General features: G+C 41.0%; 3 protein-coding genes across 5 annotated transcripts; 1 reads left to right on the top strand and 2 right to left on the bottom strand.

The window, feature by feature from the left end:
• Positions 1-1,922: 1,922 nt before the first annotated feature.
• On the bottom strand, positions 1,923-7,254 carry spast (spastin). Of its 3 annotated transcripts, none has more exons than XM_080481627.1 (16): positions 6,895-7,254; positions 6,732-6,815; positions 6,578-6,664; positions 6,330-6,490; positions 5,604-5,737; positions 5,181-5,274; positions 5,015-5,089; positions 4,807-4,878; positions 4,644-4,719; positions 4,276-4,367; positions 4,093-4,172; positions 3,960-4,002; positions 3,444-3,523; positions 3,291-3,361; positions 3,153-3,193; positions 1,923-2,793 (listed from the first exon to the last, which is right to left on the bottom strand). In XM_080481627.1, the coding sequence occupies exons 1-16, from the start codon at positions 7,010-7,012 to the stop codon at positions 2,668-2,670; spliced, it is 1,434 nt and encodes a 477-aa protein (XP_080337753.1). In that variant the 5' UTR covers positions 7,013-7,254; the 3' UTR covers positions 1,923-2,667. The 3 variants fall into 3 exon arrangements, with proteins under 3 accessions (XP_080337753.1, XP_080337754.1, XP_080337755.1); XM_080481628.1 differs by having other exon boundaries at positions 1,933-2,793; positions 6,578-6,661; positions 6,895-7,243; XM_080481629.1 differs by having other exon boundaries at positions 1,933-2,793; positions 7,162-7,229.
• A 2,218-nt stretch (positions 7,255-9,472) lies between these two features.
• memo1 (mediator of cell motility 1) lies at positions 9,473-17,711 on the top strand. The gene is made up of 10 exons (XM_080481626.1): positions 9,473-9,934; positions 11,208-11,289; positions 11,383-11,451; positions 11,632-11,744; positions 12,110-12,221; positions 12,693-12,835; positions 12,932-13,008; positions 13,788-13,892; positions 14,761-14,893; positions 16,958-17,711. Exons 1-9 carry the CDS (start codon positions 9,874-9,876, stop codon positions 14,890-14,892), a joined length of 894 nt encoding a protein of 297 aa, XP_080337752.1. The 5' UTR covers positions 9,473-9,873; the 3' UTR covers position 14,893; positions 16,958-17,711.
• A 138-nt stretch (positions 17,712-17,849) lies between these two features.
• mkks (MKKS centrosomal shuttling protein) lies at positions 17,850-22,597 on the bottom strand. Its single transcript, XM_080481625.1, has 4 exons — positions 21,435-22,597; positions 21,159-21,340; positions 18,452-18,562; positions 17,850-18,353 (listed from the first exon to the last, which is right to left on the bottom strand). Exons 1-4 carry the CDS (start codon positions 22,420-22,422, stop codon positions 17,925-17,927), a joined length of 1,710 nt encoding a protein of 569 aa, XP_080337751.1. The 5' UTR covers positions 22,423-22,597; the 3' UTR covers positions 17,850-17,924.

The following is a 22,597-nucleotide window of genomic DNA, read 5'->3' as shown; positions in this document are numbered from 1 at the left end:
GTGGCCCCGACAGCTGGTGACCCCAGTCTGAGAGTTAAAGTACTGTCATGTTAATTAGAAAGTGGCTGCTTATGGGGTCTTGTATAATGTCCCTTCAGAAAGAGAGGGGGGGGGAGTGCCAGCTTCCCTCCAAAGCATCTACATGTATGTGCATGAACACACCAAGAGTAACTGTTAGACATACCCCAAAACCACAAACTCAACCAATTTATCATTCAACCTGACAGTCGACACAAGAGAACATGTCCTTATAATTTTTTTTCCATTAATAGCAATTTACTGCATTCCTCACTTCTGTGGTTGCAGGCGAAATATCTGCCTGGTTCAAGCAGAGCAAGCTGAAAGACAGTGGACGTTTTAGGCTAAAGCAGAGCTGCAGCACCATCTACCTGCTGGAAAAAGGCTTTTCTCAGTTCAGTACAGCATCGATGAGAAACTAGACCTTCACAGAGAATCTCACAACAGTGTCAGAGAGAGGCCAAGCATTGCACATGATTTGGAACTTAACGGATGTATCCTGACTTCTATTAAAAACTAAATCAAGAAATGTCTAAACTGTGGCCCAAAGTTCATTTTTAAAACGGCCCGATGGAAGTTTTAAAAATATCATGAAATATATGAAAACTTGCGGTTGACTAAACTGGGACGTTTCAGCAAGGTGGCTCTGGCATCATCACTCTTTAAAAAAAAAAAAAAAGGAGTTATTCGAGGTTAAAGAGTAATGTGAAGAACTACTTGAGTACAAACTTGATGAATAATAGAGTTTCAGATCACATCTTCTTGTCAGAAGCTGCTCTGATGGTTGAGTGAAGTTCTCAACAAAACAAGGCTGATCAAAGGAAGTAAGTTCAAAAAACTAATTCACCTCTACTGAGTTATTCTGTCTATTATGTAGTTTTTCTGTATGTGGCCATCAGTCAGGAAACTTTGGACAAAAATTGTCTAAAGGTCTGATGTCGGTTTTGATATTTACATTAATTGTGTTGAGAAAACACAGGATTATTCCATGACGCTTCATCTACTTCAGGGTTGCTTGGGGCCGGGAGTCAGTCTCAGCTGATTTAAGGCGACACACCCTGAACATCCATCACACTCTCATTCATCCTTCCAGGTCATTTGGAGTCACCATAAATCTGAAGTGAATGTCACTGGACCATGGAGGAAACCCACATAAGCACAAAGAGATGACATGCAAACTGCACAGGAAGCGGATTAACCTGCTGGGAAGTGACTTCCTCATCACCGTGCTGCACCGACGTGTAAAGCCAAATCCAGAAGACTTCAGCAGCTCCTTTTCACTGCAGTCGTCACAGAAGGTCATTACAACCTGCACTTTGCCCGTTTTAATTCATTTTTAAACACAGTATTATGGAAAACTTGCTTTCTTTTAAGTGTATTTTCTAGCATTTCAGCGGTCTCAACTAAATATATATAGAACCAAGTAAAACAACTGTTACATCTTTAACAACTACTTCACTACTCTAGATTGTTCAACCTTTAAAAGTATGTATTAAAATCTAATTTTTGAAAGTATTTAGAATGACTCAATGGTAATTGGAGTTTAAAACAAATTTAGATAAAATGCTGAAGATTTCTATGAAGACAAAACCCAACAACCCTCTGGCCATAAGATTATTTGTGGTCATAACAGGAGTTATGATTAGTGGCAAAAATGTGTTTTATCTCAATTGTGCTTAAATTTGTGTAAAATGACATTCTTTGGGAAAAAGAGGATTAAAAGCACCCAAACAATATTCCTTGATTACAATCATGTATTTGTAATCATTCCCACACAACACAAACCTTGACTCACTTGAACAATCAGCCCAAAAAACCCATTTCACTCACAACCAGAGCCTCCAAATCCTCATCAGAGCCACAGTCACCACATGTACAAATCATCACACCAAAGACACAAATAATGAGGCAGAAGAATCAATAACAAATGTATTTATTGATGAATGAGGAGCAGAAGAGCCACTACAGTTTGGCTCAGTTGAAGTACTCCAACCCAAACTCCAGAGAAAAGAAAAAGGGCTAAACACCACAGAGGATTAGGTCTCCTACTTTCCAAACAAGGTCAATATTTATATCTACAATCTACCTGTGCAAAATGGAAAACCTTTTCAAACTACATCTACAAGAAAACAAAACTCCCATTTTCTTTTTCTTGCCTAATTGTCGTCACTCTTGTACATTTCTCAAAGTACTGCGAGCACTTGGTGATCAATACCATCAACACGTCAATACATCGGGTGCCTGATGGAGATGATTAATAATCTTAATGACATAAGTTATGCCTGGTTTTTTTTTTTACAGAAGTTCACTTTTTTTTTTCCAGGCAAAAGAAAGATCACTTGTATTTTTGCAAAACATTCTTGAGAATAAATAATACAATTTCAAGTAGCATGGCTGTTTTAAGAAAAGTAATAACACAATAAAGACATTTTTAGGATTTGCATTAGCAAAGCCTTCCCATAAAACAGGAAATAATCCCACAGTGGTTTCAAATGTCAATTATTAATGAATACATAAGAATTTACAAAGAGTTTGATCCAAGTTTTAATCAGTGTGCATACGATCACGTTCCATCGGAGAAAAATGCAGGAAACCTGTTTTATGTCTCTTTTTTGTTTTGTATTTATAAGTGCATAGGAGCTATGAAGCTCAAAAAGCTGTTGTATCCCCATAATCCTGGTTCCATTTGGTATACATATTCAGAGTCGATGGACTAACACTGGGCTTAATGCGCTTCAGGGAATCCTCAAAGTCTTTCATCTTGATGTTACGCATCTGTGAACATACACAAAGAGAGACCTCAGGACTCTTATGTAAGAGAAAATGAGCAGAAAGGAGATAAGCAGTGTGCCGAAAAAAACCATGACCCATTTTCTATAATGTAGATGAACACAATATTACATTGTTATATCATTCGCCGCCTTTTCTCTTTTATAGTTTTTTTTTTATTTATGTTGATGAACCCAAGTCCAGAAAACAATCCGCTGCGTTGTAATTTTGTTTAGCTGAAAATAGATGCAATGATGTGCAAATCCTTTAACACTCATAGAATATAACAATATAATCAATTATATGTAAATATATTCTGAGACGGTAGATTAGTAGAAAGGAGAGAGTCAGCGGTGGTATCTCACCTCAGCAGCAGCCATGCAGCGGACCTGGTCAGGTCCCAACTCTGTTGGAGGACAAATTTTAACATTTAATAAACAGACTGAGGTTTGCTCCGGAGAAAAAAAAAAAAAAAAAGGTACGGTTACGTAACGGGCCGATACCTCGTATCGGTCCCAGCGCAGCATCTTTAGCTAACGACGTCAGGTCACTTCCTGAATATCCCGCCGTTGCTCTGTCGCGTGCAAAACAAAATAAAAAATCAGCAATGAATGCAAAAGCACATAAACAGCATAGATATTCAAAGTTAAACTTACTTTGCGAGATGTGAAAGCTCATTCTTGCTCAATGGGTTCCCTTGCTTCCCCAAAAGGTTTTTCAGGAGTGTGAATCGAGTCTGGAGGAAATTAGTTAAATAATATATGTTAAAAAAAAAGAAGCAAGAAGCTCCAAAAGAATCAAATCTTGGTCTGATTATAAAACGACCTCCCCTCATATTTTAAAAAAAGGATCTTGTTTCTTATTTTTTGACAAAATATAGTGAAAACAAATTTATATCAAATCCCCAGTTTTTCAGTTAATTAGGAAAGATTTTTCCTTTTTTCCATCTTCACTAAACGCAGTAATTTGAAGTCATTTAGAATTTTCAATTAAGTTTCAATTGACACCGTGTTCCAAATGGCTTAAAATGACACCATCCTGTGGCAATTTTAATCAACCTTATTACATTTTTGTAAATATTAGACAACCCCATGTTTTCAAAACTAATTGCACAAGAAAATAAAGGTCTGCCTTTATATTCAGACCAATGCAGTATTTTCCAAAACTCATACCTCGTCGTCCGGCAGCGCCGCGTAAACCCTTTTAGCAAAGCGCCTGTCAAATGAACGAAACAAAACCGTTCAGCTCGAACTAAAGTCAAATCTCAATCAAAGAACAAACCAGCATGTGACCGTGGAGAACCACCTTAATACTGCTTCATCGAGCTCCTGGGGCCTGTTGGTTGCTCCCATCACCAGAACTCTGTCATCTCCTCCAGACTGCACCTGGAACACACAAGAGGACGGATGTGAAAATCACTGAAGACTTTCCCAGCTGTGGTTTCCTTCCTCTGGGGGTGGTGCTGCGTCGAATTCGGGAAACTCTCACCCCGTCGAACTCAACGAGGAACTCCGTCTTTAAGCGTCGAGATGCGTCGTGTTCTCCCTCTCGCCTTTCACACAGTAGACTGTCCACTTCATCTGAGACAAGATGGGATAATGAACCAGTTATGTATGGACCAATATCTAAGATGGGATAGGGGGATCAAACATATATATATATATATTTTCCAGTAAATGTATTGTCAGTGTAATGAAGACTAATTGTAATGGTATAAATAAGCTTAAGTGAGTTCAATGTGAGTTAAGCTCTGCGAGTGAGGGGCTCATCATCATATAACTTGATTATAATAATGTATCTGTAAATATTTCCAGCCACTATCCCCACTATCTTTTGTAGCATAAAGAAATACAAACCAATGAAGATGACAGAGGGCTGCAATTCTCTGGCGACCGCAAACAGAGCGCGTACAAGCTTCTCGCCTTCTCCCATCTGCAACGGTAAGGACAGGACAGGTCACAAAAAAATAAAGGATGACGTGAAGACGTGCTGCATGTACAATATAATGGAGTTTCGTACGTATTTGGAGGTCAAGCTGGCAGCACTGATGTTGAAGAATGTGGCGTTGGACTCTGCAGCGACTGCTTTTGCCTGGAAAGAGGAAGTGAGCGGCCGGGACTCAGCTTTTTTTTTTAAATTCAAGGCAAGATCATCGGCAGCCTCATGCGATCGCACAGTTTCCTCAGAGCGAATTGGCTCATTGTTCTGGAACAAACGCTCAACTTACCAGCATCGTCTTCCCATTCCCGGGGGGGCCGAATAAAAGCAAACCTCGAGCAGGAGCTCTCAGCCCGGTAAACAGCTGACAAGTAAAATACGAAGAAGCATTGCGTGTCAATTTGGAAACTCGTACTTAGAAATACACTGAGGGAAAAAGTTTCTGAGTGAATTACCTCTGGTCTTAAGGCAGGAAGGATGACGATTTCTTGGAGTGCTTGCTTGGCTAGATTCTGTCCTGCAATGTCTCCAAAGGACACGGACGCTCCTCTGCAGTGGACAAAACGAGTCACGACAGATGCAGGTTGCGTTATACAGGTTTTTTTTTTGGTTTTTTTTGTAATGTTGTCAATCACATCACTTTTGAACTTCATATCATGAAATGATGTCATTGTACGTAATACATATAAACATATTTGATTAGAAGTAGGAGGGAGTACAAACTTACTATTTGACGTAGTCATCAATACTTTCATTTATAACAATGTCAAAGTCAAAGCTCAAATCCAATTTGGGAAACAAAAGTGCAACTCTCTTACTTATTTTTTTTTAAAACATTAAACACTTGGCTCCGTTCATACTTTTTATCTCCTTCGTACCTGTCAACAATTTCGTTCAGAATCAAGTTGGCCAGTTTGCTGTCCACGTTTTTGAAGTTTTTCACGTCTCTCTTCGGGGGCTGTCTCACGGCTGAGGGTTTTCCATTTTGGGCTTTTGCCATCCGGGGCGTCGCCTGAGTGAGCACAGATTAAATCCCACAGAAAGTGCGACACTTCAGCAGCGTGGGGTGAAACACGGACCGACATTGTGCACTACTGTGATCATTAAAATGTAATGGTATTTTAACAGTTATCTGTTATAAGGTAGAGATAAGTAACCCGATTACAGCTAATAAGTGTGACCAGCTGCATGATGGGTGGGTCAGAGGCGTCACCATTGTTCACTCATTCTGCACAACAATAGGTTCACCTCTCGTCACAAAAACTTTGGAAAGATTTCATGCAGGAACTAAGAAAATAAACATCAAATGGGTTATCAGTTTTGATGGTGTAAACATAGTAATTCAGGTTTGATTTATATGAAGAGATTGTACAAAGTATGCTGGCAATCTTGAATTTGTTGAGCTTCATTACTTTTCTGCTTGGTGCTTTGTTGGGCTGGTCAACTGAAATACGAAGCATTCTAGCTGCTTTATCCGGGACAACAAAGAAAAATGTGCATGGTGTTCTCTTATTAATAAAGATACACATATAAAACGTTTAAAATCATACAACTATCAGACAAGTCTACGCTGATATAAGAAGAAAAATAGAAGAGATAATCACCTTTGGATCAGAGGGCCTTGGCGATGGTCTGAGAGCTGAGGTGGGCCTGATGTTGGACACTCCTGCCATCCCAGGGTGACTTTTATTAGCAGGCTTTGGTTGAGGAAGAACATGGTTTGAGGACCTCTGGGGATCACTTCTCCTTTTTGCCAGTGTTGTCTCTGTGAAGCACAAAAAGGACGCTCAAGCTCGACATTATTACTTTGATCAAACACGTCAGGATTTCAATCAAGCTGGACTTCACTGACCTAAAAGGACGAGTCTGTCTGTTGCCATGGTGAGGTTGGTGACCATTTTATCCTGTAGTCTCTTGGCTCGCTCGTATTGATCCCCTGCTGATTAAACAGCGAGTGTGAGGCGATAGCACATCAACACGTTAAGCCCATGGGGTGTGTGTAGTACCTTGTGCGGTGATCTCTATCGCGATGCCCTTTTCAAGTTCAGCGATCCCTTTCTTGTACCACTGCACAGCCTCCCCCTTCTCTCCTGTGGTCACAGAGCAGCGGGGTGTTTACTCCGAGCGGTCACTCGAAAAAACACGTCAATAAAACAACCGTAAACACACCTGAATCGTCTTCGTCGACCCGCAACGCCTTCGATATGCACTCAAAGGCCTGCTTGTGGTAGTTTTTAATAACTTCACAGTTGTCTTTGCTTTTAGAGGCGTTTGTTTTGGCCGACATCGCTCTCGCGTTTGTCGCCGCGTTAGCGGTAACTCGGACTTAGCTCGTTAAAACAGAAAGCAAGACTCTCCTTAGCAAATGCGTCGCATTTATATCTCATAAATAGAATACATTTGGTTATTTATGTGGCTTATATCACAATATTTTACCCCATATACAACAAAAGCTGTGGAGCCTCATCGCTGCACTAACACTCCGGCCATTAGCTTCCGCTTTCCCGTGTGTCCGTCTGACAGCAGTCCCCGCCCTCCCGTTCCGTTCCGCTGATAAAACCCAACCTCTACTTCCGGGTGCGTTTTGTTTTGTTTTGTTTTGTTTTGTTTTGTTTTATTTTATTTTATTTTATTTTATTTTATTTTATTTTATTTTATTTTATTTTATTTTATTTTATTTTATTTATTTATTTATATTTTTTTAACATCCAACTTCTAATTCATTTTATTGTACAATGAAATTACAGCCATATCATATGGTTGACCTATATAATTGTAATGGGCACAGTGTGTTCACAAACTACACTTAAGAAGTCTTTGTAATTTGTGATAAACAATCAAATAGTATCGTCTATGGTTCTGGTGGGAAATACAAGCTCTACTCAACTTATTCCACACCTGTATAATTCAATGGTGTCTGGGAGAGATGAAGGTCAAGGTTCAGAAGCCCATCATGGAGCTTCAATAATATATCATTCCTTAAATATGTACACTTTAATAAATGCTATAAAAATGCAAGATCACTCGCATTTCGTGAACAGTGAAAGTTCAGTGAGAAAGAAGAAAAGAAAGCATTTTAATCCCATACTGGATGTGGTGAGCAACCACATTAAGGCACTCCAGGGAGCTGATAGGGGTCAAAGGTCTTGCCCAGGGACCCACGGTAATGACCTGTCTGCTTTGGGATACAACCTTGTGAACTCCTGATTCCTAGTCTGCTTCTCTAAGCTCCAGGACACCACATTTGACCCATCTTATTACTAGGAGCAATTACAGCACTCGGGAAGCCAATTATAACGGGCGTTGCTCAGTAATAACCTGTCTGGGAATGGAACTAGCAAATGTGACAACTTCTAGGTCACCACTGCCCACGTTTTATTTTCATTTGTCATTTATCAAGAGGCCCCTTCAAACATCCATGTTTACATAAGTAGTACAGTATTGCACAAGCACACAACGAAGAAAAGTCTGTAGAAAAACATTTGTTTTGTCTTGATTATTGTGTAAATGCTGTTGAGTGACTTTTGATGCCTTACAAATTACATTCGTTTTCTAAATCATTTTATATTCTGTCAATAGGAATTTCTGTAGTGCTTTTGTTGTTATTGTTGTCTTTTTTTCAAACATGTTGTATCACATATCACATGTTCAGCTCTGATCAGTATTTTGATTGGCAGACACAAACGCACATAAAAGATTTCGATGGTTTATGTATGGTTTATAACATGTCATATGTCCCACAACAGGCAGTAATTTAGTCACAGGAAAGTATACATCAAGCAATAACAAGGACAACACCAACTGCAATTTCATTAATGGTTCAAACGTCTGTTCTGAACATAACATAATGCTGAGCTCAACAATTGAAGGGCAGATGGCAGCAAGGTGGGGAACTAGTCTCGAGAAACACTGAGCTGTAAAGGATTTCCAATTGCAATTTCAGTAATGTAAGCTTGTTTCCATTTTGAGAAAAGTGTATTTGTCCATCTATCGTTGATACTGCATTTCCCAATTTAGAGTCACAGGATGCTGCATCCAATCCAAACCACAGGGAAAGGCAGGATACGCACTCAAAGGTTGCCAGTACATCACAGGGCAAACACTAAGAGTCACATACACCCACGTTCACGCCTATAGTGAATTTAAGGTCAAAATACATGTTTTTAGACAAACAAATACTCAGGGTACGCCCATGCATTCACATAGAAAACATGCAATGAAAGACAACAGAATGGAATATGAGTTTCTGTGGTTGTCTGTCTGTCTGTCTGTCTCACTGTTTGTCCTGTGATGGACTGGCAACCTGGTGTGCTCTGCCCTCGTTCATAGTTAGCCCTGTGTACCTGCACAGAAAAAAGTAGTATAGAAGGTGAATGGATGGATGGATGGATATTTATATGTTATCATGCTTTGTTTTTAATGGTCTGGCCCATTTTAGTTCAATTTGGGGATGAATGTGACCCAAGAATTGGAATGATGATAAAGCCATGGTTTATTTCAGATTGACAATGGTATTATGTTGTTGTTGTTGTTGTTGTTGTTGTTGTTGTTGTTGTTGTTGTAATAAGCACCTCAGTACTGGCTTAACTGACGTTTGTACAGTTTTATAATCGGACTCGTCTTAAATGGTCCCCGTCCCAATATTGTTTTCCACCAATCAGAGTGTGCACTCCAATACTGTAGCCAATCAGCACCGTCTGACGTCACCACAATAAGAGTTTCAGCTCCGCCCCTCACCTGCTTCGGTAGACGCTTCAAGTAAATCCTCAGATCCAGGCTGTGACAAAGCGTCCTCTTCTTGCTGGTCTCCTGGGTTGAAGACACCGGCACAACACAAAGGCTGGGTCCAAAATTCACACGATAACATCACCAGGCTGTCTGACAAAACCAGCTCGCTGCCCCCCTCCCGGCCACCCCACTAACCGGCAGCAGCAGCCGGGCCAGCTGATCGGAGCCAGCCTGTTAGCCAGTTAGCCCGCTGTCTCTCCAGCCAGCTGCCCTTTGTCTTTCCAGGCAAATCAGCCAGCAGGCTCTTGCTTCTCCTGTCTGTCAGCTAACGCCGGATCCCCGCTGCTTCCTTTTATTTTTTTCCCCCCCCCCACCTGACAAGAAACAAGTAAAACCAAGATAGGCGGCTTGGGAACAAAGATGTCGAACCGAGCGGTGTGCAGAGAAGCGAGTCACGCCGGGAGCTGGTACTCGGCTTCAGGTAACTATCAACACAGGCTCGGTCCCTGTTAGCATGCTGGATGCTAGTCGGGGGGAGGATGTTGCTTCTTTTTTTTTAATTTTTAATTCTTCGTGACAGCGTGCAAAATCGCTTTTGATGACCGTTTTGATTCCAAACCTGTGTTATGTTGTCGTTATAAATGTTGTCTTTGTGTGTTACATCGGCGGACGTTCGGCTGGCTTCGCACTAATCCAGCTGGTAAAAGTCAGCTAGCCTCCACTTGTCTGTCACTGCTCCATCTGTTTTTGGCGCAGGGTTTTATTTCAGCTTATTCAGCACCAAACGCTCGGATGCTGGATGGAGGTGTTTTCAAAACAAATGAGTGTCAGCGACTTGGCATTTTTTTTAATTAATTTTTTTGACAAGCTATCCACTCAACTCGAGCTAAGTTGGCTGATATTGCAGAACTTCCTGGCCTACATGCTACCCCGGCTAGCCGCACCAGACACCCCCCGAAGCCCTCTGCCTACTTTCATTAAAGCAGCTCTTTTTGTGGGGAGTGTTGTTGCTGTCTGATCCAGACTCGCTTAAGTTATGTGCAGAAATTTTCCTCTGCGACGAAACAAAGGACTGGGCAGGGCAGAATACTGTAGGTTCATGTTGCACCCCTTCCCCCATTTCATAAGCCATACACTAGTTTCTTCTGATTAAACCCAACCAGGCTGCCGGTTTATCCCCCATTAGCTTGCTTTGCTGCTTTGTTATTAACGTTTATTAAGGCATTCCCACCATAGATAGACTATAGGTTCCTTCTGAGAAGACACAAACCTGTCATTATGCTTATCGAACTCTCTGTCTTTACAAAGCCTATTATCCTGAGTGTTTGATTTCGCAGCCGGCCTAACTAGGAGTGAGTCAGCTGCCTGTTATTGATGTTGAACCGACATAAGTAGGCCTAGTAAACACAGACACAGTGGTGGAATGGTTTACCGTGGACCATAGCTTCATGTGGCGAGAGCCAGATGACCAATGGATGATTGTGCTTTTGTCATAATTCAAAAGTATTGACATAGTGTAGTGGTTAGTTGTGTAGAGCGTGTAATACCGTTTTCTAGTTTGTTTCCGAACCCTTGTGTTGTCCTAAGTCTTGACCTTTTAACTGTGTTGGAATCCTAAATCTAAGTGATCTCTGTTGGACGTTTTTAAGTGGAAATTAGTATTTCAGTTTGCCCACTGTGAGATTTATTTTTGGTGACTCTCTTTTGTTCGACCTACAGTGACTGAAATAATAATTATCTTTCTGCCATTGCAGGATCCCAGCTGAATGCACAGCTAGAAGGCTGGCTGTCTCAAGCACAGTCAACCATCAGACCTGCTAGAGCCATCATAGCGCCGTAAGCACGCTTTAATTAAAAGAAGAAAAATATCTTCTGGTCATGTTGAATGTAATGACATCTGATTCTAATTGGACATGTTATTGTTTGCAGCCATGCTGGGTATACCTACTGCGGTGCTTGTGCAGCACATGCCTACAAGCAGGTTGATCCCTCAGTTACGTAAGTTTTTTTTTTTTGGGGGGGCTCTATTGCTTATTAAATAATTTTTTTTTGTATGACGGTGTCTTATCTTCATTCCCCTCCTCTAACAGAGTGAAAAGATTGTAGCATAGGCAGTGGATTATATTGCTGTTTCTTTCGTGGCCAGAGTGAGTAAGAATAAGTCCTGTTGCCCTTCAGTCGTAGGGTGTTCATCCTGGGACCTTCACACCACGTGCCCCTCTCCCGCTGTGCCCTGTCACCTGCAGACATCTATAGAACACCCCTGTATGACCTGAGAATCGACCAGAAGGGTATTCACTCTTCACTCACAACATTCTCGCCGAAACCTTTGTTTCTTAAACTAACGTGTAAATGTTTGCCCAGTGATAAAGTAGTAGTTTGGAATGCAACACAACCAGAAAACACCTGTTTTGAGTCACTCTGGATCATTACTCCTCTAAAGATGGAACAAATGTTAACCTACCTGTTAGAGCTCTGTTTATTTTAGACTGTAGCAATAACAACAACAGAAGAAATGGTTGGGGCAAACCTGAACTTTTAATGATCATCTGGAGAATAAAACAATTCCCTGACTGTAGCCGCTCCAAAATGAATTAATCAGTCGATGTGAATGTGATAATATGCACACAGTAATATGAGACATCTTTTTTCACAGTTTATGCTGACCTCTGGAAAACTGGGTTGTTTGAGAGGATGAGCATGCAGACAGATGAAGACGAGCACAGTATTGAAATGCATTTGCCTTACACTGCTAAAGCCATGGAGAGGTAACGCACACCGCAGTGGCATTCACTGAACTCTAGAATAGATCATTTACACCTAGGATTTTCCCCAGTCATACATGAAAAATGTTAAAGAAGAAAATACCAAAACAAGTGTGTATCTTTCAGATGTTTCTATCTGTTTGCTTTCTATAGATACTGTAAACCACAATCACGTGTGAAGACACATGAAAAGTGTGATATGCATAATTGATATATCCTTCTGTTTGGTTGGCTGGAGTCAGGTGGAATCTGTCTGTGCTGAAAAGCAGGGAATGTGTAGTGTTGATTCAATCCATCGTGTCAGTTGAAGCATTTCTTCAAGACGGGTTCAAAGTCGGTGTGAATCAGAATCACAAATTTCTCTCTAGATATATTACGAATGTTAGAAAATGCCAGCTGCAGTCATATGAAAAGAGAAGATGTCGTTGACCATCTTGACGTTCAGTGGCTAACCAAAGTCGCCCGACGTTTCAGCCACAAAGACGAGTTTAGCATCGTTCCTGTGCTCGTTGGAGCCCTGAGTGAGTCCAAGGAACAGGAATACGGGAAGCTGCTCAGCAAGTACCTGGCAGACCCTTCAAACCTCTTCATCGTCTCATCCGACTTCTGCCACTGGGGTAGGTAGTGCCTGATGGGAATGAACTTCATCCTGACAAAGCACGTCTTAACTGTGACACAACTCAATACAGCTGTTGTCTGTCTCTCTTTCTAAGGTCAACGGTTTCGCTACACATACTACGATGAAGCTCAAGGAGAGATCTACAGGTCTATTGAGCATCTTGATAAAATGGTAATTGAGGATATATGTTTAAAAAACAAAAAGTTTTGTGATTGTGAGCCACTGCTATGACTAATAAACATACAGTGAGCCCAAATCCTAAGATTTTGAATGACTTGGTATTAACATCTTGAACTCAGAAGGTGTGTTTATTTGAATATATATGCTAATCAGCTTTATTGTCTAAGGTTAGAGATAGAATTCATTGATGTAGGGAAGGATGACTTGGAGATGGTTGGGGTTTTCGAGGTAGGATGAGATGGAGGCACTTGATCTGTGGTGGTCGCCCCTGAAATGGAGCTGCATCACAAACAAGCAAATTTGTATATAATTCTTTTTTGCTGGTATCCCGCATTCATGCCAATAGCGAATAAACACTACAATGTTAATATTACAGGATTCAATTAAACTGTTTTACATTAATCGTAATCTGCATGAATTGAATGTCAAACGTGTGTCCCTTAGGGTCTGGAAAAGCATGTTGGAAAATGCTAAATCATGAACTGAGCTCTTCGTAGACCCTCTGACATGAGCAGAAAGTTGCAGCCACATTGATGATGGCTGCGTTTTACTTTACGAAAGTTTTGCTTCTCTATGTGCTTGCTGTCATGGGGGCATTTAATGAAAGTAATGTAGTTAATATCTATGCTGGAATTGCTGTACTAAGGCAGAATATCTCCAGTGAACAAACAGAACTTGACTATAAGTAACAGTCTGCGCTTTAAGACACGAGGGAACATTCCGTTTTTATGAATTCTCTTTGACTGTTTTTTTTTTTTCTGTGTTTGCAGGGGATGGGCATTATAGAGCAGCTGGATCCCATGTCCTTTACCAATTACTTGAAGAAGTACCGCAACACCATCTGTGGGCGTCACCCGATTGGAGTACTGCTACATGTGTGTACAAGAAAGTCTAATTTTCACCAGTGTCACATTGTGATGATGTGTTTATATTATTTCCCAGCAACTGTTGCAAGGCCATTTAATGATAAGATTTAGTTTTTACACAATCTGTAACCACATAAACCCAAATCTCGTACACATGCCATTAAACCACGACTTTTAGTTAGATTAGAAGTGCACCTGACGTGCGTCTTTAGTGTTCACTTCAGAATCAGATTTCATCGTCCAACCTCTTTTCATATCCTCATTAGTTTAGGTTCAAGACAAAACAAGAATTCTTTTTTTGCATTAAGTGATTTAGTTGTTTTAGTCTGTCGTGGAGTGCATCACATATACCATATTACACATATAATACTTTGGTTAATTAGTCGCTAAGACTCAACATGGTAGTCTCTTCTGTCTATTTGACATGTGATTGGTCTCATGACTGACTGAAACTTTGCCACATCTAATCATGCGTCAACAAACCGTTGATGTTGGAGAGAAACAGATGAAATGGTTTCCTGCTACGCAGCCATATGTTTAAAGAAGGTTGTGGTAACTTTTTGTTTTCCAGATAGACGTATTCCACTGCCTTGGGCTGCTTGGAGATTCTTTGGTCATAGATTTGATGACAAATAAGTGAAGTAAATCTTAGCTGATGACTTTTCCACATCAGCAGGTTTCTCTCACATAGAACAGGAACACAAAGGAAGTCACTCTCCAGGTTCCTCCGCATGAACCGCTTTCTGACTGTTGACCTTTTAGGACAGCAGGTTGTCAAGCGCGTTGGGAAAATACATTTAACAGTCGAGACTTTCTACCCTCCCCGTTAACACTCCTTAAGTGGTGCTAAATTATGAATGTTGTTTCTGTCTTGCAGGCTGTGGCTGAGCTGAGGAAGTCTGGTCTAGAAATGAACTTCTCTTTTCTGAATTACGCGCAGTCAAGTCAGTGCAGGAACTGGCAGGACAGCTCCGTCAGTTACGCTGCTGGGGCCCTCGTCGTTCATTGAGGTCAGCTTCTGCAGGGGCCTCCGTGCCGCCGCCACCCTGCCCTTACTATCTATCGCCATAACCTGTCCCAAACAACCTCCTTCTTATCCCCCACCCCCCACCCCCACCCCCACCCCCAAGCTATGCCCACTACTTGCAGGAAGGACCTAGACACTCGAAGCCAATACAGTCCTCTTTCCCTCATCTCCCTCGACTCGCCTCGGCCTTTCTCTCCCCTCTTCTCAGTTTGAAGTGTGTCTCAGAGCTTTTGGTTGAATCTTTTGCTTGAAATGCAGTTTTGAGAATTTGTAGGAGCGAATGGTTAGAGGATATAAGAAGAGTGCGTATTAATCTGACTTGGAGGAAGCGTAGGGAACTTTTATTTGACTTTTGCAAGGACTCTAGCTGTTCTTTTAGTCCCCCTGTTTGTTTTCCTGACAGGGAAAAAAAAAACAAATAATAATGCAACTTTTACATTTGGGTTTGACCTGTATACTTGTAAATTGCCTCATAAAAAAATAAAATAAAAATAAATAATAAATAATAACTGAAGATATAAATAGATAATACTCAAATAATACCAGATGAAACTACCTGGGTGTTTTGATTGACTGCGTCAAGTTCCAATTTCAAAGAGAATTGTAGGTAATCGGTACCATAGCTCAACAACGTTGTAGTTTCTAACTAAGGGCTGCACCCAACAAAGTTCACTAACCCCCTATTGTACAAACCAAAAACATTTATTATCATATTAGTTGATGAAATATATTTTATTCTCTTTATTTTATTTTTTTCTCTTTCTCAGTAGTATTATTAGATGTGATAGTATTTACTCAATTAGTGTGTAGGTTTGAACAAAAGCAGCGGTGTCACTTCAGCTCTAAAGCCATCAACATGGTTTGCCCAGCAATTCAGTGTGCAAAGCTCTGCTCCCGGCTTCCAACCACATGCTCGTAGCACCGTGGATTCATCCAGACTGAACTGCAGCAGGGGGTTTACATGTACAAGACTCCAACACTGACACCTCTAGTCTTTGTTTACACTGCCAACTTGAAGCCCCTCAGTTACTGAATTGTCAGTATAAGAGACGCCAATTATAATAACTGTCCCTTTTTTCTTTTCTTTCTTTTGCTACAGTTGTAGAAATCGCTGGTTTCACGTTCAGTTCCGTAAAAGGAGAAACGGCTTGTTTTAGCTGAAGCTGGGACATTTTTACTGTAACTATAGGGCGAGCTACTATATCTGGGTAATATTTTGAATAAGAATGCCAGAAGTTATAGGTGAAATGTAAGTTTTCATGTTAATGTTCACTTACTTTTATTGAGAATTCACAATACGATATCTCTTAAGGCAGTTGGAGCGTCGGTGAAACAAGATTTCTGAAGTCATTGATGGCTGAAATATTAAGATCAGCACAAAGGCGTGACGCTGCACTGCTAGGCTTACGGATTGACAAACGGATGTTGCTCCCTGCTGTTTTATTTTTAGGGAAGAAAAACATGCCATTTTCCATGAAATGACAAACACGAGGCAAACCGAAATAAAACAAAACCAATTTGAGACAAAAAAACAAAACAAAACCAGTCCAGTATTTCACTGATGGTACACAGTGTCTGTTGTCTTGTCATCTCTGGGTGACTTCTGAATTCAAGCTGAAATAACAACAGTCCCCTTAACATAACTCCCCTTCCTCTTGGCATTGTGAGAGGCTTCGCACCGAGGATAAAGCTACAGTATGTGGTAGAACCGAGCGGGGCGCAGGCTGAAGGATGAATCCCCAGACTCACATGACCTCTAATGCTAATTTTAAGGGAAACTAGTAAAGCATGACACACTGTGCTATTGTGCCTTTTTTATCACTTGCACATATTCATATAAAGCGTATTCTCACTTTTAGTCTTATTTTAGAATGTGTATTCTAGTCGTCCCCCCCCCCCCCCCCCCCCCTCCCTTTACGTGTTCCCTCTCCCTTCACCTTCAGCCCAACATTGTCTCCAGCTCGCCCGACACACCAGGAGTGTATGACCTGTCCTCCCCTCATCTGTTGGTCTAAAATGGCACCAACTGTTATCTTTTTTTCTCCAGCAGGGAGTGGTGTTCTGTTTTCTTCAAATCACCTCATTCCTGTGAAGAGAGATAAAGGCTAAACCTCAACACTGTTCATTTCTGTTCTATGGTATTTTGTCTTTTAGAAACGTTTTTTGTATTATTCTTCTTTTCTTCTTGGTTAAAGAATTGGAACTTACAAGTCACAAATCTAAAATATACTATTTAACTACTCCCTTATTGGAGTTTTTTTGATCTCAGGTTCCACTGACAAAAGCATCCCAAAAGGCTCTTCAGAGGAGGCCGAGGATTCATGTTACAAAAGAAGTAAACTGTACTGAAAAGCATGTCTGCTGTGGTGGTTTTGTTCTTCACGGATTCACAATTGCACACAAAACCGCTGACGTGGTGTCTGCGTTACATTTTGGGGGCGTTAATATTAAAAAATTGGGGCATCCAAAAGGAAAAACTCTTGTATCATCAGAAAGTTTTTACAATTTTGCAAACTACACATGGTCGGAAGCAAGGAAGTTAAACTTGACTATTCAACCTGTGAACTAAAATTATAAAGAATATAACAAAGGGCTTTAGATATTTCATGTCCAATACAGCTAAAATATATGGAATATTCATTGGACATTCTCATTTAAAATACATCGATTTATTTATATTGTGTAGAATGGATCAGAGTCGTCTTTAGTATATGTGCAATGACATTGATGCATATTCAGACATGTATGTGGATATCAAAATGTAAATGGATCTGTGCATGTGCAGTACATTTTGTCATGTGTAATGTCTTTGTGGTGTTTTTGCCCTCATGCTCATCAGCATGCACAGCTTGTAGAGCATAACAAGTCCACAAAACAAAAGTGACGGTTCATTCATAAGTGCGGTACATCTGATTAATCAGACAGAAGCGACACGTGCTCACCATTACTGTTTTCACTTTATTTTGTCTTAAAAAAAACTTTTGGTCCTCATTTGAATCATCTTCATTTTGCTGCTAGTTCACATCTTGAATTACATATCTCACATCCAGTGCAAGATTAGCCGTTTCTACAGCAACATGTAACGCATTAAGTTTCGCTGTGAAAGAGTCCAGCACACGCGGCTGCACGGGAGCGTCTCTCAACAAAGGTGCAGGACAAAAGTCTGCGTATTCTGTGTTTAGATGAGTCCACTTCGTATTGGTGTTACTCTTCACCAGCCCACAGCCGCAGGAGTCCAAGCTCTCCTCCGAACACTCCTCCGTTACGTCTGCAGGGAGAATCCAGTGGTGAGCGTGAGTCAGGTCAATGGAAGAAACGCCGCCGTCGTGCTCCAGTGCTCTGGCGACAGATTCCAGCGATCGGCAGAACACGTCCACACCAAGAAGGTACTCTGTCTGCGAGCAGCCCAACAGAGACGCCGTCTCTGCAACCTGGCTCTTGCTCTGGAAGTAAAACATTTGGTGATGAACAAGAAAAAAAATATATTGCAGTGTAGATAAATGAAACTAATGAAAGTGAAAGACTAAATACTGGAGCTCACCTTGTGTCGAACATAAGCAGCTAAGTGGGTCTCGGTACACCCGCCTCCGAGTAAGGTAAACGGTTCCTTTAGTGTGAGTCTCAACACGTGTTCTGTCTTCTGGCACACCACCTTTTATGTAAGACATTAAAAAAAAAAAAGTTCAATTCTTTTATTTATAATCAGATTCTTTTATAGGAACATGTGTTTTTAAACAGGTTTGACATCTTCTGGTGGATGGTGAGACTGTGTTTGCTTGGCGCCATTTTCCATGTGGAGTTTTCTTCTGGTACTGCAGTTTCTTATCATCGTCCAGAAAGTATCATTTAAAGGAGACATATCATGCTTTTAAATCCTTCCTTTTTACATATAAATCATACAGTTGTGGTCTATACAACGCGAAACTGCAATGCTTGGGTCTGAATTCCTCATTATTAGAGCTCCACAGGCCCCTTTTCTACCCCTTTTCTGATGTGCTTCTGAGAGCAACTCGTTTTGGGGCGGTCTCTTCAAATGCAAATGAGACACTTCATACCCCGCCTCCTCTCCAGGTTGCAGAGGTGACACTCGGTTCAACTTCACCCTGTTCGGCCATCTTTGTAGTTTGATAGAACAGATACAATTATCTAGCGGCGCAGAAACTTTATATTCACACATTATTTACAAAATGTCAACAACGGAAGATTTGTCCATCCAGCCATACATGTTGGAGCCAGAGTCGGACCCGGCGGAGCGAGATGAAAATGACGATGATGCACCTGAAGAACAACGTCTTCATATGGATGTAACGCAATGGTGTGTTACTATATTTACACTAACTTCTCCATCCATGCCCACTACTACAATACTGCCTGTATTACAACGACTATTTAACACAGAAGTTACATTCTAATCTAAAACGAGCACACAGCGCTAACATATGAAGACGGTGCAACTGCTAATGCTAACAAAACAATGACAGGGACGTCTTATCATCACACTTTTTAGCGTTATATACAGCTTACCGAAGTGCTCTGTTCGTCGTCTCCATAGATAGAAGGAACTGACCGCTCAATCAGACGAAGTCTTTCGGCAAATCCTTCTTTATACTGGCGGAGGTTGCTGAAGCAGTCGTCCTTAAAGTGCTTCGCGCACACAAAAATGACCTTACCCACAGATGTGGGTACATTTCTGTGAAAAATAAAACTCAACCAGGCACTTGGAAAAGGTTCTGATGCTGGGAGACGGTGTAACGAAGCTTGTGGGTTACTACATCCAACAACCGAACATTTCGACTTATCCTCTCGTAACTTCGGTTGGACTACAAAATCGCAGCGAGAAACAAAAATGGCGGATTGCTCGAAATGTCGATGTCCTAATTTGGCAGTTCCGCTGAGAATACTGTGACGTCATTGTTCAAAAAACGTAATAGAGAATAGAAAAATCGAAACCGATCGCAAAATATGACCAAAACAGAATATAAAGATATCAACGGAGCACCTGAAGAGACTACTTTGAACTTTTCTGTACTTCTAAACACTCTAAATATACAACAAAATGCATTTAAGGGCTAAAAAAGTGGATTTAGCATGATATGTCCCCTTTAACGCAAACTGGTACCTCTAAACTGCCAATAGTTGTGTGTATGAGATTATCTGTCTGTGTTTGAACTAGTGACCTGTTGATAGTGAAGCCTGTCTTTGCTCGGTTGAGATTGGCTTAAGCTTTCTGCAACTCAGTTACATAAAGAGGTGTAGAAGATGGATGATGGAAGGTGCAAAATTGTTCTATTTTTGCTTTGCGTGTTTCTGAATAGCTCCAACAAAAATGACACCTTTAGGTGGTTTTAATTATTTATTATACAAAATAATGTTCTTGGGATTGTGCTTTTTAAATGGAGGGTGTCAGAGACATCTGGTGTTACCAATCTGTTACCGAAAAATAATATTCATTTATCTGTGATGTAACAGTGTAACAGTTTGTCCTCACTGCATGTGTGACCAAAACTATTTCATCCACACAATGCATTTCTCCATCTTTGCCTCAATCTTAGCTTTCAGTTATATTGCAGTTTAAACAGATCAACTTTAGAATTTCGGCAAAACTTTTTATTCTGGTTCCAATTGGTGACATAAACACACAGTGGGATTAAAAAAAAAAAAAAAGGTCTAATCAACATGTCTTTGTTTATTGCTGCACTCAGTGTGGATCTTACAGAAGGTGAAGCTTTGCAGCTTTGCTCAAACTAGTTTTATCAACAGTAGAAATATTATCCATCTTATTATTCAGACAAGAATGACTAGAAATTGAGCAGATTCCAGTAGACACAGCTAACAAGAAATTCTGAGTACACCTAGTCACATATCAGTACATCATGGCGTGGCTACCCAAGACAAACAGTCACACTTTCAGCTGATTCAGAGCCAATAATCACCTTTTGTGCATGTCTAATGAATGTTGGAGGTTGAAGGTGATGCAAAAGAGAACATGCAAACTCCACACAGAAAGGCCCTGCCAGCCAGCCCATTGAACTAAAAACTGTCTTGCTGGTAAGCTGCTGTGTTGCTGCTATTTAAATGATTAATACTTAATGAATTGGGTAAAAAAAACTTGCTCATTCTAAATAATTGATTAATATACTTTTAATTAATATACTTTTAGCTGATAGGAATATGTTTGCTGTACCTCACATGTGAGTAAAGAAGCAAGTCAGCTGAAGCCAACACTAAAGCACTAACACCAAACTTACCTTGAGCTCACTTAACATGGTCTCATTTCTGTGGCAGAGGATCATGGTGCAGATTGCTGACTCCCCGACAGGCTGTAAATGCAACATTTTCTTGGATCCAAACTCCTTGATGCTGAGATCTTTCACCTTCCCGTAGACCTCGGGTGTGATTGTGGTCTGTAGTGTGGCAACAGACTTGGCTCCTATTTGTCAAAGTACAAAAACAATAGAATCCTTAATTCAGGGAATAGCGTGATGGACAAAAGTAGTCACCAACTGGACAGGCTTCTGGCTTACCTGTCAGCTGAGCAAGTGGCTCCATGAGTGAGATTCCCAGTCTTTCTATTACAATGATCCCGTGAGTCCTCAGGTATTGCTGTAACACTGGGTGTATGACCTTCTGGCACACAAAGACCTTCACCTCATCTTTGATCACTTGTTTGCCAAAGTCTAGAAGTTGATCCAGTATCTGTGATTCTGTGTCTACACCTGGGTGCACCTCGATGACTCCTTCCTCTAGCTCAGAGAGGTCCCCAGCAAGGGATGAGCTAAACAACACCATAAGCATTGGATTATTCGAACGATTGTATATCTCACTGCGTAGAAAGTCACAAGGCATTTCTATCAGTAAACCTGGAAACACTGCAGAGTCGAGCACAGACTGGCCCTCCACTGAGACAGTCACTGTTCTGCCAAGGGTGACTGTCCCCGGGTTGTTGCAGGGAACGGTAAGCAGAAAAGCTTGCACGGCCAGTTTGCTTATATGAAACAACTCTGGCTTCGTCAGTACACATGCTGGTTTGCTGGAGATGATGCTGCGAGCTAATGTGATCAAGTTTTGGCTGCTACAGAAGTCAAGCTTCACTTTACAAGCACAGTCTTCTTCTTGTTGTAGGTAGCTCGTGCACACAGACAGCATGTGCTTGTTCACTTTAATAGCCATGCTTCTTCTAACATTGCACTGCTGTGCTCGCTCAATGAGAGCCAAACAAAAGATGGCAGCAAACAAACCGCAGTCACTGAACCGAGAACCGTGACCGTGAATGGAGGCTTTAATCAGATTGACGAGGGGCTGCGAGGAAGAAATCAGTGGAAGAAGAACAGAGGAGGATGAAGTGGTGACGACGTGCCCTCCGATATTGTTATGGATTTGCTTGAGTCTTCCTGACGGACCAAAACATGAAATCAGAAGCTTCCTCAGTAACCTCAGCTTGTGACAGACGTCCGTGTTTTCCAGAGGAAGGTCGGTACAGACTGCCGGAGACTTCTTCACGAGTCGAGACATAGCAGGAGCAGGGACTTCTTTTCTTCACGGCCAAACCAGACCGTAGCCGGTTTATATTAGACATCCATTTAATCAGAATCGACCCCTAAAATGACTCTATAAACTATAACAATTTCCATTTAGACAAACATTCTCTAGTCTGTACATGGTGCCTGTCTTGCGACAATGTCTGTAT

Source organism: Lipophrys pholis, assembly GCF_963383615.2.
Source record: "Lipophrys pholis genome assembly, chromosome: 15".
In the NCBI taxonomy this organism is placed as follows: Eukaryota; Metazoa; Chordata; class Actinopteri; order Blenniiformes; family Blenniidae; genus Lipophrys; species Lipophrys pholis.
Note: the sequence above shows the minus strand (reverse complement) of the source record. Positions and strands in the feature narration are given on the sequence as shown.